General features: G+C 45.9%; 1 protein-coding gene across 2 annotated transcripts; it reads left to right on the forward strand.

Annotated features, from left to right (window-relative positions):
• Positions 1-6,444: 6,444 nt before the first annotated feature.
• Positions 6,445-11,425, forward strand: LOC136464283 (zinc finger protein CONSTANS-LIKE 9-like). 2 transcript variants are annotated; one of them, XM_066463250.1, is made up of 5 exons: positions 6,445-6,695; positions 8,278-8,973; positions 9,451-9,645; positions 10,149-10,453; positions 10,627-11,425. In XM_066463250.1, the coding sequence occupies exons 2-5, from the start codon at positions 8,386-8,388 to the stop codon at positions 10,754-10,756; spliced, it is 1,218 nt and encodes a 405-aa protein (XP_066319347.1). In that variant the 5' UTR covers positions 6,445-6,695; positions 8,278-8,385; the 3' UTR covers positions 10,757-11,425. The 2 variants fall into 2 exon arrangements, with proteins under 2 accessions (XP_066319347.1, XP_066319348.1); XM_066463251.1 differs by having other exon boundaries at positions 10,152-10,453.
• Positions 11,426-12,000: the final 575 nt, after the last annotated feature.

The following is a 12,000-nucleotide window of genomic DNA, read 5'->3' on the forward strand; positions in this document are numbered from 1 at the left end:
GACCTTTCCCCGGCGAAGAGCCAAAAGGTACTCTAGTGGATTGCTCATAGCTTGTATGATCCTCATCTTGTGTTGGTTATGCGGCACCCTATTAAGGATTTGGCGTGTGAAGCCAATTAGCACGTGAACCTCCAAGTGAGTGAATCACCACAATGAGGACTAGCTTGCCAGCAAGCAAGTAAACCTCGATAAAAAATCATTGTGTTCATCATTGATTCCGAGGTGATTGGTCTTCATTGTTATTCATCCTTATGATTGATTGGTTCCTTCATCTACACGGCGGTATAACCTTCTTGATCACTCTCTTTACATTACCACAAACTAGTTGTCAAGCTCTTTAGTGTAGCTAGTTGTGAGAGCTTGCTTGGTTGGTTGGTGTGGCTCTTTAGTTAGCCTTTGAGAGCACACTAACATAGGGTAGTGTCATAGCTATTGTATGAATAGATACTATCTAAACTAGAATTATGGTAGGTGGCTTGTATTTTGAGTAGGCTAGCGCAACACTTGCTTCGCCTCATATTTGTCTAACCATTTTGTTAAGTATTGTTGTAGAAATTTTTATTAGGCTATTCACCCCCACTCTAGCCATTAGGACCTTTTAGCCGCCCCGACGGCTCGCACGTGGCTAGATCACCTCGGACCTCCCCTACATCAACGATCGCCATAGCGTACACCACGGTGATCTCCTAAAGCTTCTTCGCCGTGTCTATCTCTCCGTGAGCGTGTAGGTTCACCGGAACGCTCGCGCCGCAGCACGGATTGCCCCATCGTCGAGATTAGGTTAGGTAGTTCACCGCTGGGCTCATCCGCTGCCTCCAACCTATGCGCGTTGGTCCATAGATTCTTGTTGGCTCGTTGGACGCGTCGGTTTGACCTTCGGTAGGCTAGCATGGCTGGGCCGGGCCGGGCGGAGCCGCTCCGTCACACGCGGGGTTGCCGGGGACCTCCTCGTGGTGAAGTCGGCAATATTCGGGGGCCCATTTGCAAAAAATGATGACTAGGAGAATAGTGTGTAGGGAGGTTGTGCTATTGCTAAGAAGAACAGTGTCTCTTTTGCAAGATGGCGCACGCGTGTGGGCTCCCCACCTTGGGCCGCTTGCTGGGCTGGCTTGCCGCGCCTCGCACTAGGACAAGTGGGCTGCGGTGCCCTTTTTGTTCTCCAGGGAATTAGAAAAGATTTTCTAAAATAAATTTTGAGCTAATTTTTGTTATTTAGATATAAAATCATTTAGGGATCCAAAAATAGTGAAACTAATTTTGTTAGGTTCCTAAAATCATGATCTATCTATTAATGTATTTTGTTCATCTAGTTGGTGCTGTTTTTAGGATTGCTCTAATTATTTTAAAATGTTTAACATTGTTAAAATGTGAATTTGTGGGAATTTTTGTGAGAAAATGTTGATAGTGTCGACTCTAAAAATTTTAAGTAAATTCCTAATATTATTAGCTGCTCATTGTAATTTTTGTAGCTCTAGAGTAATTAGTTTGTTAAATAGATAACGATGCCTTATTTCGAATAGATATTAAATCGATAGAATGGAATAAAGAAACAATTTGAGTTTGTATAGCTAAAACACTCATTGGGAAATAACGTCTGGTTCGACAACATGGATACATAGCCTAAGTACGATCATCGTTCGAACTAGCTCGTTAGCTTAAGAGGCGTAAATCGTATTTGACGAGTCACAGTTGCAGTTGGTTAATTATGTCTCTGCATTTCTTCCACGTATACCCTAATAGGAACAATGAAGGATCATGGAGTCATCTAGAGTATCGAAAGGATGGTCTGGAGGATCATGCCACCACGATGGAATGCTAACTTTTGGTTGTATCTTACCCAGGCAAGCCCCGGTGCATAACCCCTATTATTCTGCACTTTAATTTATGCTTGTGCATTAAGTTTAAGGAGTTGAATCGAACCCACTTGCATATATATATATCCTTATCCTATGAGTCTTACTAGTATGATAGGATCGTATAGATTGTTAAGACTCCGGTAGAAGTCGAGTGATTGCCTGTCACTCACGAGAGATAGAAAAGATAGTATTATTGCTATTATATTATTATCACCTGGAAAATATATATGAATGATAATTGGAGACCGGGCGAAATGGTACTTTGGATCTAGACTTGGTTTGGCATTTGAGTGAGCCTCGGATTGCACTTGTTCTGCTTGTGTCGGTTAAGGACCGACCGTTGCATTGGGTTCTAGTCAGGTCACAGACTTATTATCCTGAGCACATACTTGTTTACGAGAGCAGGGAAGACTCGTTGCTCTCTTATCGTGGGTTCTGGCTCTTTTTAGACCGACTGATTGGAGGCGGGGATGGTGGAGGTCTAAGCACCACACCGAGTGCGGGACTCAAGTGTGGGGGCTTGGAGTCCAAGTTTGGATGGGGACCTGGACCCCTTGATAGGAGAGTGGTGGGTTGGTCCTACTTGTGCCTGATGTACAAGCGGGACGTGTGTTTCGAGGTACCCAGCTGGGCATATTGATTCGTGAATCGCCGGGTAATCCGGTACGACTTGTCTACAATCTGGCACCGTAGTAAGAACTGGAATATGAAAGATGGAAAAATGGTTCTGATTGCTTACCACCTGTTTGGAAGTAGCACATGTGCTTACATAGAATGGTTAGTTAATGAACTAATGATAACTGCTAATGAAATTGAATATAAGGACGCACGTTTAGTAATACTTCCTGCAGATGCAATAAACCACAAGCCAGATAGCCTTGCATATCCTTGAAGTCTTTTCCTTTCTCCTGGCGGGTAAGTCTTGCGGAGTACAATTGAGTACCCAGGGTTTGTTCTACCCTGTTGCAGGTGACAGAAACATGTGGAGCTGACACTTGTGTGTGAAAACCTCTTGGCGGGCTCATCGAGGATTTCCTTTACGTTGCGGACATAGAGTTTATTTGAAACTTCTAAAAAAAAATGTTTTACAATAGAAAAACTTATAACCTATTATGGAAAAACTTATTAACGGATCATCATGTTAAAGTTTACCTCAGTGGCGAAGTTACGTTCACGCGTCGGGGTCAGGCGACACCGACAACTTTGCCGTTTCACCTTATACAGAGTAATTTTGACCGGCTTGGACCCTAGCAAAATTTACGTGAGACCCCAGTGGCCCGACAGGTGGTAGCCCAACAGCAACAGTCCAAAGTCCATCGATCTGCTTTTGCTCAGCCCATCCGATCCATCAATCCCATACGCCCACAACTCCACATACGTGAGTCGGTGAATGCTAACATGCTATAGATACGGAGAGTACTTGATAGCCCAGAAGGCCGAACGTCGCTTAGCTTCGTACCTGACGCATCCCAAATCTTCCTGGCGGGCGTCGCCCCTGCCTGGCGGCCGGCGCTCAGCAGCCGCTCCTCATGGCTCAGTTCGTTCTCAATCTGACGATCTTGTGTTCACCTCCTGCTGTCTACTCTCAATCTAGATGAGGTACAGTCGTACGGGTACCCCACACAACAAATACCCAATTATGCAATTTGTAATTAAATTAACGATCGTCTGAACATTGAGGTCTCAGGGTTTTTATTTTTTTCCAGCTATACAATCTGAAATTAGATTCTCAGAAAGCAGTCTGTAACTTGCATTCAAGCAATGAAGTGAAGAACATTCTCTTTCATTCCATCCAGCAAGATGCCAGGTATCGATCTAGCAGTGACTTCTACATTATACGCATAGCTGCTATCTACTTTAGTTTTTTAACCACAATTCTAATGAAACATGTGATAATTCGCTTTCATAAGATGGAGGATCATAGTCATAGAGAGAAAATGTAAGAGGTAACTACGGTTGCAAAACCTTATTTTGTCATAATATGCGGTTGTTATTTTTTATCAATGTCAAGTTATGCATGGTATTATATTATCAGGATCTATAAATCAGCAATTAATATTGGTGGGAGAAGCCCGCTATAAATTTATGGTGGTACACTACTGAGAGGACATACATAATTTGGTAGAAATACATGGTGAAAGTTCGTCTAGTTAGTGAATTTTTCCCCTTACCGTGGCGCATTGGCACCAGGCAAGCTCAATGTAGCTTCGCCCCTGGTACTGTGAGTACCGACCCCAGCAGCCATTCCTCCTGGCTTCGCCCCTGGTTTAACTTGTCGTTAAATGGTTTCATTTCCGCTGAAACTCTGATAGCATGGTTATATTCCGTTGTTATAAAACAATAAATATTATGCTCTGATGTTTCATGGAAAGTGACGTAAGAAATGTCTTAAGAATGTTGTAAGTTTTTTTCTCTTATTTGTGATCCTGATGAAAAAATGTGGATTTTTGGGTTCTCCTTTGGGGTGTGCTCGACGGAATTGCGTAATTTAGTATCCTCCCTTGAGTACTTAGTGTCTAATGGAAGACAAGTACTCCTGGGAGACATCATATTAGGCGGTACCGCCACAGTCCCTTTCCACGATGGGTGATGATATTTTGATGCCTAATGTCAGTAACGCTGAGAAACCAGAGTGTATCTTGGAGCCATCTAATCGGCTCAATCATCTAAGATAAAGTACAAAAGTGTGTTAGGATGAAATAGAATATATGTTACATTGATCATAAAAATAGAATAATATACTTGCTATGGTTACAAAACAAATCATGCCGGCTATAAATTTGGCGCAAACGACGTAGGTCGAGGGAGGAACCCAGATGTCTGAGAAGGACGTGGGAGACCCTGCATGACTGATTATGTTATGTATCTCATAATAATCAGAGATCGGTTCTGTAGCTATGTAACATTCCCTGCACAAGCTCGCACACATACAATGATGATATTTTTTTTTTCCACGAACGTTGACAACGATCTCCAAGTTGATGGTTGCTCTCCCAAACGGCCACACCCACACCCCAGTCGACCTGCTCCTGCAGGCAGTGCCACCGTGCCAGCTTGGTTGGGCTATCCGATCGAGTGGGTCCACGTCGCAAACAGCAAGGCTGCTGATCTATCGTGTGTGCCTTCCTGCCCTTTTCGCCCCTAGGAATCGGAGTCCTGGCTCACACGACACGCCGGCATCCACGCTGCGATTCACTGAACTTCTTCGGCCCCGGCTGAACGCGACGGGAAACAGCGGCCGATAGAGGAGTACGAGCGCTGAAGCTACTAGACTTGGTGGTAAGTGATCTCCTAAAGAAAGAAAAAGACCTGGCGAAGTGAAGCCAAATCGGTTTAGAGAAATACCTGCGATCTCGCATGTCGTTTTTGCGCTTGCTGCCTTCGTCTAATCGTCTTAACGGAAAACACGAGCAGCCACGGGCGTAGAAAAAGCGCGGAGTTCGGTGGCTGTCCATACACACTGACTGGTCTTCCGTCTCGTCGCCAAACATGTCCGGACGCCATACGAGGCAGTGAGGCACGTGCCTATGCCATGCCACCACCCGCACATTGTTTTGCCGAATTGCCGTTTCACATCAACACTCGTGTGAGCGGTGCGTTGCCGTGTCACGAGATCGAAAGGGCTGCACGATCGTCTGATCCGCTCAGTGTGGTTGCTGCCGCCGGTAGCACGGTACTGGTCCCGTACTCTTGAGTCTTGACTTCGGTTGGGTGCCGTCGGATCGAACGACGATGCACTTTGGTTGGTCGCTGGCCGTGACACGAGGCTCCGCAGCTGTCTGCTCCACTGGGCCCGGACCCGGATAAAGGCCTCTCATCTCTGTTCCCCCCTCGTGTTGATTCCTCCTGGATATGGCTCAGCTCACAGGTCACAGGTCGTCGGGGGCAGATTTGTAAGCGAAATTGTAGAGTGGGGACTGACGAAACGAGACCTGGAAAGTCTCACGCTACCCATCCACAGTTCGTTTCTAGGATAGGAAGAATCTTCCACGGTGCCTGCTGAACCGATGCTGCAGCCTGCAGTGTTCTCATCTCCGTTTTAGCATCTTCGCGATGCCACTGCAATATTCACTTATATTCTTATTCCAAAATTAGTTGCCGGGTGAAAAAAAAGGGAGAAGAAAAATACGGCAGTGCTTCCTTTTTCACGTTGTTCGTGTGCGCGCGCGTATCCAGATTCCAGAACCCCTATCATGCATGGTCGCCGGCGCCGCCAGACAGCCGTCGCCGGGCGTCGACGCTTGGCGGCCGCCGTGGCACCAACTGTCAGCGGCAACGAGTGAAAACCAGGAACGGCAGGGAGAGGGTCAGTCAGAGGGAGCGCCAGAACGGGAACGGCCCACTGCCACTTGGCGAAAAGCGCAGCGCACGTGGCGCCCGCGGGAGCGGCCTCTTATCCTGTGCGCAAATGACGGCCCTGCCCCTGAAAAGCGCAAAAAGGGCACCGCGGCAGCGCGGCCTTTTCTCCGCGGGTCCCGCACGGCCGCACCACATAGGCGACGAGGTGGGCCCCTCTCTCCCGCCCGCCCTCATCCCCTTCCCCTTCCCCCCTCGCGTTCTCCCCCGTCTCCAGTCTACACCTGTTCCATCCCATTCTCCTCCCCCCACCTCGCCTCGCTTATCCCCCCCGACCCGACCCCGACCCCTGCTCGACGCGTTGGCAAAACCTCCTCCTAGTCCTCTCGCTGAAGGAGGTTGTTTTCTCTACCGGCGCGGCAACAGCGAAAGCTCCTCGATCTCTGCCCCCCGCAGCCCCGCCGTTGGGTGGTTGGTTCCGCGCCTTGGCCGCGCCCGCGCGGGTGGGATCCGAGCTCCGTGGAGAAGCGCCGCCGCGATACGGTGAGCGCTCTTTCTGGTTGTTGTTTGTTTCATCGCGAGCTGTGCGTTCTCTGTATGCTTGGATTCGGAGCGCTTTTTGTGGCTGTTGTTTGTTTCATCGCGAGCTGTTCGTTCTCTGTATGCTTGGATTCGGACATTCGGTACCGTCCCTGCAAGGGGTAGCTTGGATTTGGATGAGGAGTGTGTTGCTTCTTCGATCGGTGATTGAGTGTTCGATTTCGAGTACGCTTGCTTAGCCCGCCGGTGTCCAGTTCCAGGGAGTTCGACGTGTCTGTGTGTTGGAGAACTGTATTTTTTCTTTCCTCTTTGCGGACACTTCACGTTTTAATTCCGTGTTGCGTAGAGCGTACGTGAGTGGTCTTGGTTTGTTTGATTTTGTCCTTGAGCAGGCGGACTCAATTGCTCAAAACTTGATTACCCCCATCTAATCACCGGAGCCCCGTGGCTTTGCTTGTATCTGCAGCCAATTCATCTGGAAATGTTTTTATATATTTTTTTTAAGGTTGCTTTTGCCTACTGACTCGTGAATAGTGATCGTATATTCGCGCTTTGCTTGTACCTGGCTTTCCTTTCTGTTCTTAGCCGCAACTATTCGTTTGCTGTTTTTGAGCGAAATTTGCCGTGTTTGTTTGAGTGGCGCCGAAAGTCCGTTGGTTTCCACGCATAGTTGGCATAGGTGCGCAAGCGACAAGATAGATAGAGAGAAAAAAAAAGTGAGGGTTAGTGGTGCTTAATACCTGTAGTTGTTATAACGGAAGTTTGGCATGTGTCAACTTATGCTGTGCTAGTACACGCTTACCGGCCATGTGCATGGAAAGTTTCCATTGGATATGCCAAAATATGAACATGCCAGTATGCCACTTAAAATGATAACTAGGGAGCCATTTGCACTAGAGGTCGCTAAAGTTTAGTTGCACTTCATCCTATTTAGCTCTCACGCCTATGTGCTGATATGCAGCTTAGCTGGCATGAGAGGACTATTTGACTTCTTCAAAGCATTTATGCCAATTGCAATAAGCGTTTCTTTGACTCCAAGTTGACTATTCACTCTATCTTTTGGTGGTACCAAATGCATTATGGTCATTCTATTCGAAGGTCTTTTGAATTTACTCTGCTTACCTTCCCCCTTATGCTTTACATAGATTATATGCTTTGCCAATAGCCGTCTCAGATTACAGTTTGTTCTGTTTCTTAGGAAAAAAAAAACTAAAGTTTGTTCTGGGTGGAAGTCCCCCCTAGATTACATGTCTGTACTTCTGTTTTGGAACTTCTAGTTATCGAATGCCCTGGCCGCCGGATCTAGGAAGAATATCTAAACCTCAAGTTTTCTGTGAGGGGAAGCGTCCTATGTAGCTAAATTAGGGAGTGATTCTGTGTTATCCTAAGATTGTCACTAGCTCGTGGCAGGATGTAAGTAGATGCATATTTTTTATGATGTGGAACAGAACAGGTGTCTGTTTGCATGGCCTGTGGAAAAGTTGCCAAGTTTTTTTCAGTACCCAAATTTTGTCTCTATGCGAAACAGTCAGAGATAACTATAGGTTTGCTGTATTGTTACTGACTGTTTACTTCTATATGGCAGTATCACATAGGATTCCACGGGATTCAGCTGCTGAACATTGCACCCGAAGGTGGATTTGGTAGGAAGCACTGAACAGCGAGTGGAATTTCTCAAATACTGTCCAGGATCATGGCTTCTCTTTGTGATTTCTGTGGGAAACAAAGGTCAATGATCTACTGCAGATCAGATGCGGCATCATTATGCTTATCATGCGACCGTAATGTTCATTCAGCTAATGCGCTGTCTCGGCGTCATACAAGGACCCTTCTTTGTGATCGTTGTGGTTCACAGCCTGCATCAGTCAGATGTCTTGAGGACAATGCATCACTTTGCCAAAACTGTGATTGGAATGGGCATGATGCAGCATCAGGGGCTTCTGGGCATAAAAGGCAGGCCATAAATTGTTACTCAGGGTGCCCATCATCAGCAGAGCTTTCGAGAATCTGGTCATTTATTATGGATATCCCGACTGTAGCTGCTGAGCCCAACTGTGAGGATGGACTAAGCATGATGACAATTGATGACAGTGATGTGACTCATCATCATGGTGCTTCAGATGATAAAAGACTGTTGGAAATAGCTAACACAACACTCATGAGCGATTCAGATTCAGCCGACAAGCTTAAACCTCTGATAGGCTCCTCTTCCGGAGATGGGTTTGATGTTCTGCCTCTAGTCACAGATCAGCCTGCTGGACCAGTTTCAGTGACGCCTAAGGTGCTATGTGCCTTTCATATTTTCCTCCAAGAGAACATTGTGCTTTGTTTTTGCATGTCAAAAGACTTGTTGCTTATGGCATACAAGTTACTTAAACATATAAAATAAAGAACGTTCTCATATGAATATATCATAATAATAGTCATGTAGCTTGGTTACTGTTTCAGTCTTGCAGCAGCACATCATTTACTGTTGATCTTCAGGAAAATAGTACACAAAAATTATTTCTTAGGGATGATCCATTTGTCTCTATTTAACACTGTATGTCTCTTTTTTTCCCTGCTAGTGCTCTAGTAGCTTCTCTTTACAATGAAAATTCCATTTCTATAACAACTTCTTAGATACATTTGCGTCAGTGGACAGTTGCAGGTTGCATCGGTTCAGAATTTCGGATCTTGTTTATCATCAGTCCTTTTTTTAAGAAAAATACGATCTGTTATCGTTGCATTCTTATCAGATGCTGGTTACATCTCTCAGGTACCTTATGCCAGAGATGACGATAAGTTCAATGATGGCATGTATGAAGACTTATGTGTGGATGATGCTGACCTGACATTCGAGAACTACGAAGAGCTATTTGGTACCTCTCACATTCGAACAGAGGAACTCTTTGATGACGCTGGAATTGACAGTTACTTTGAAACGAAGGAAACACCACCTTTTTTCAACGAGGTATGTACTTTTCTTGTATACTCTCTGTGATTCTAAATATGTGACATTTAGGACATCAACATAGTCTAGAAGGTGGCAATTCAGCAAGGAATTTCTATGAAAATTTAACATTTCAAACAATGCTAACTAAATGCTATGAAATTACTTTAGGTAACATGTATCTTACACTGTCAATGCACATAACTGTCATACCCGGATGGCCAAAGTATATATTTTCATTTGAATTTTTCCTGTGGGAAAGAGAGCTCCTGTGCTTACTTCCCCAATCTACTCCTAGTTAGCCAGGGCCAGGTTATTTTCTTACCTCAGTTGTTATTTATGGTTTCTGTTAATTTCACTCATCAAGTATGAGTTCAGGACATTTTGGCATTTAAAGTTTTAAGTTTATTTTCCATCCATAGCATACTCTATTTTTTTTAAACTCAGTGATTACTATTATAGACACAAATAGGTCAAGTGTTGTTGCTTTACTAAATTTCTGGGACATTTTTTTATGTTTTCAGCAGCCCAAAACTATGCAGCTAGAATGTAGCAATGTGGTATCAGCTGATTGTGGGATGTCAAACCCAGGGGCAAGGGCTGATTCCAGCCTTTGTATTCCTGTTAGGCAGGTCAGATCTAGTATATCCCATTCCTTATCTGGTTTTACTGGTGAGAGCAGCGCTGGAGATCACCAAGACTGTGGGGTGTCACCAATGCTCCTCATGGGTGAGCCACCCTGGCATTCTCCTGGTCCTGAAGGCTCAGTTGCTGGAGGAAGCAGAGATAGCGCTCTCACACGATACAAGGAGAAGAAGAAGAGAAGAAAGTAAGCAATCTAAATATCTACTTGCTGTTATTCTGCGCTTAACATTCATAGATCGTGGCTATCTTTTTAAGGAAATGTCTCCCACCTTCTGGGCCTCTTATTTCTAGTTTCGATATCGTATTTCATTGCAAGAGTTGCTAATTGACCTTTCTTTTCATGAATTTGGTCAACAGGTTTGACAAGAAGATCAGATATGCCTCTCGCAAGGCTAGGGCAGACGTGAGGAAGAGGGTCAAGGGACGGTTTATAAAGGCTGGTGAAGCGTATGACTATGATCCACTAAGCCAAACTAGAAGCTACTGAGCCTTGAATGTGATGGTTGTTATCGTCCAGTGTCAGCCTAGCAATCTTCAACTGCTCATCTGTTGTAGGTTGCGTTATAGGCAAGATCACTGGAGAGCACAACAATCGCATGCATCAGAGCCTGCAATTGAAATACGGGAAAAAAAGGTTAAGAAGAGTGGGATGAATGAAAAAGACAAAGAAAGATGCAGACTTGCCGGACTCCGTGTGGCGTGGATGGAATGGAACATACATATTCATTCTTCAGTTCCTCAGCAGATGAGTGATTTGGATGGAGCTTTGCCGTCTGTGCGTCGAACAGATGCAATTGGCGCTCGTCCTCCAGCTCTACCGCTGCGTCCAAGGACCTGCGTCGGCTACGGTGTTCGGCAGTGAGCTGCCAGGTTGTACAGTCTGGGTAACAGCCCAACAAGATACACTTATACCTCTTCTGTTTTCGTTCTTGTAATATTATTTGTGAAGCACAATCTTCTCTTGTCAGGAGATTGTTCTTCGTCGTGTGTATGTTTGTAGATGGATGCAGCATTGGTAAAAAGAAGTAGCCGTCATGAATGTAAAGTTCTTGTTAGGCCGCATATAGCAATGGGGATGAGTAGGAGAATCACACGTATCTGGACACTGAACCTCTGTAACTATTTTGTGCCAGAATAACCTTCCTGTGTTTTGTCATCTACTCATCTGAGATACTCCACGATTTATGATCCTTGCGCGCTGCATCCCCGTCGTGATTACTGACAGTGGTGGGCTAGAACTAGAAGGAAGTCAGGTTCAGGTGCCCGCTGTGCTCCAGGACGCTAGGGTCTCATGGCGAGGCGGGCGACGCTGATGCCGCGTTGGAGAGACGGTGTCTGTGTGTATTTGGTGAATCCAAATGTTTTCGGCTCTGCTGTATGCAGAAAGACAATGGGCCGCAATCCGGTGTCTCTCGCTCTTGTTTGGTTGTTCCTCGTCTTTAGCCGTATTTACCCCGACGGTACACAAATGTTTACACGAGCATTCAATCCATATATATACAAAAAAAAACACACACAAAACACAAAAAACCGTCTCACCGTGCATTCCGGGCCATGAGACAGTTATAGATGGCCAACGGGCCGGCCCGGCCCGGCACAGCACGGGCCCGTGAAAGCACGGCCCGATAGGGGTCGGGCCGCCATGGCACACCGGGCCTCCCGGGCCGTGCCGAGGCGGGCACCGTGCCTGGCCGATGGCCCAGGCACGGCCTGCTGGCCTGTTTTTCGTGC

The sequence above is a fragment of the Miscanthus floridulus genome, chromosome 7, assembly GCF_019320115.1.
Source record: "Miscanthus floridulus cultivar M001 chromosome 7, ASM1932011v1, whole genome shotgun sequence".
NCBI lineage: Eukaryota > Viridiplantae > Streptophyta > Magnoliopsida > Poales > Poaceae > Miscanthus > Miscanthus floridulus.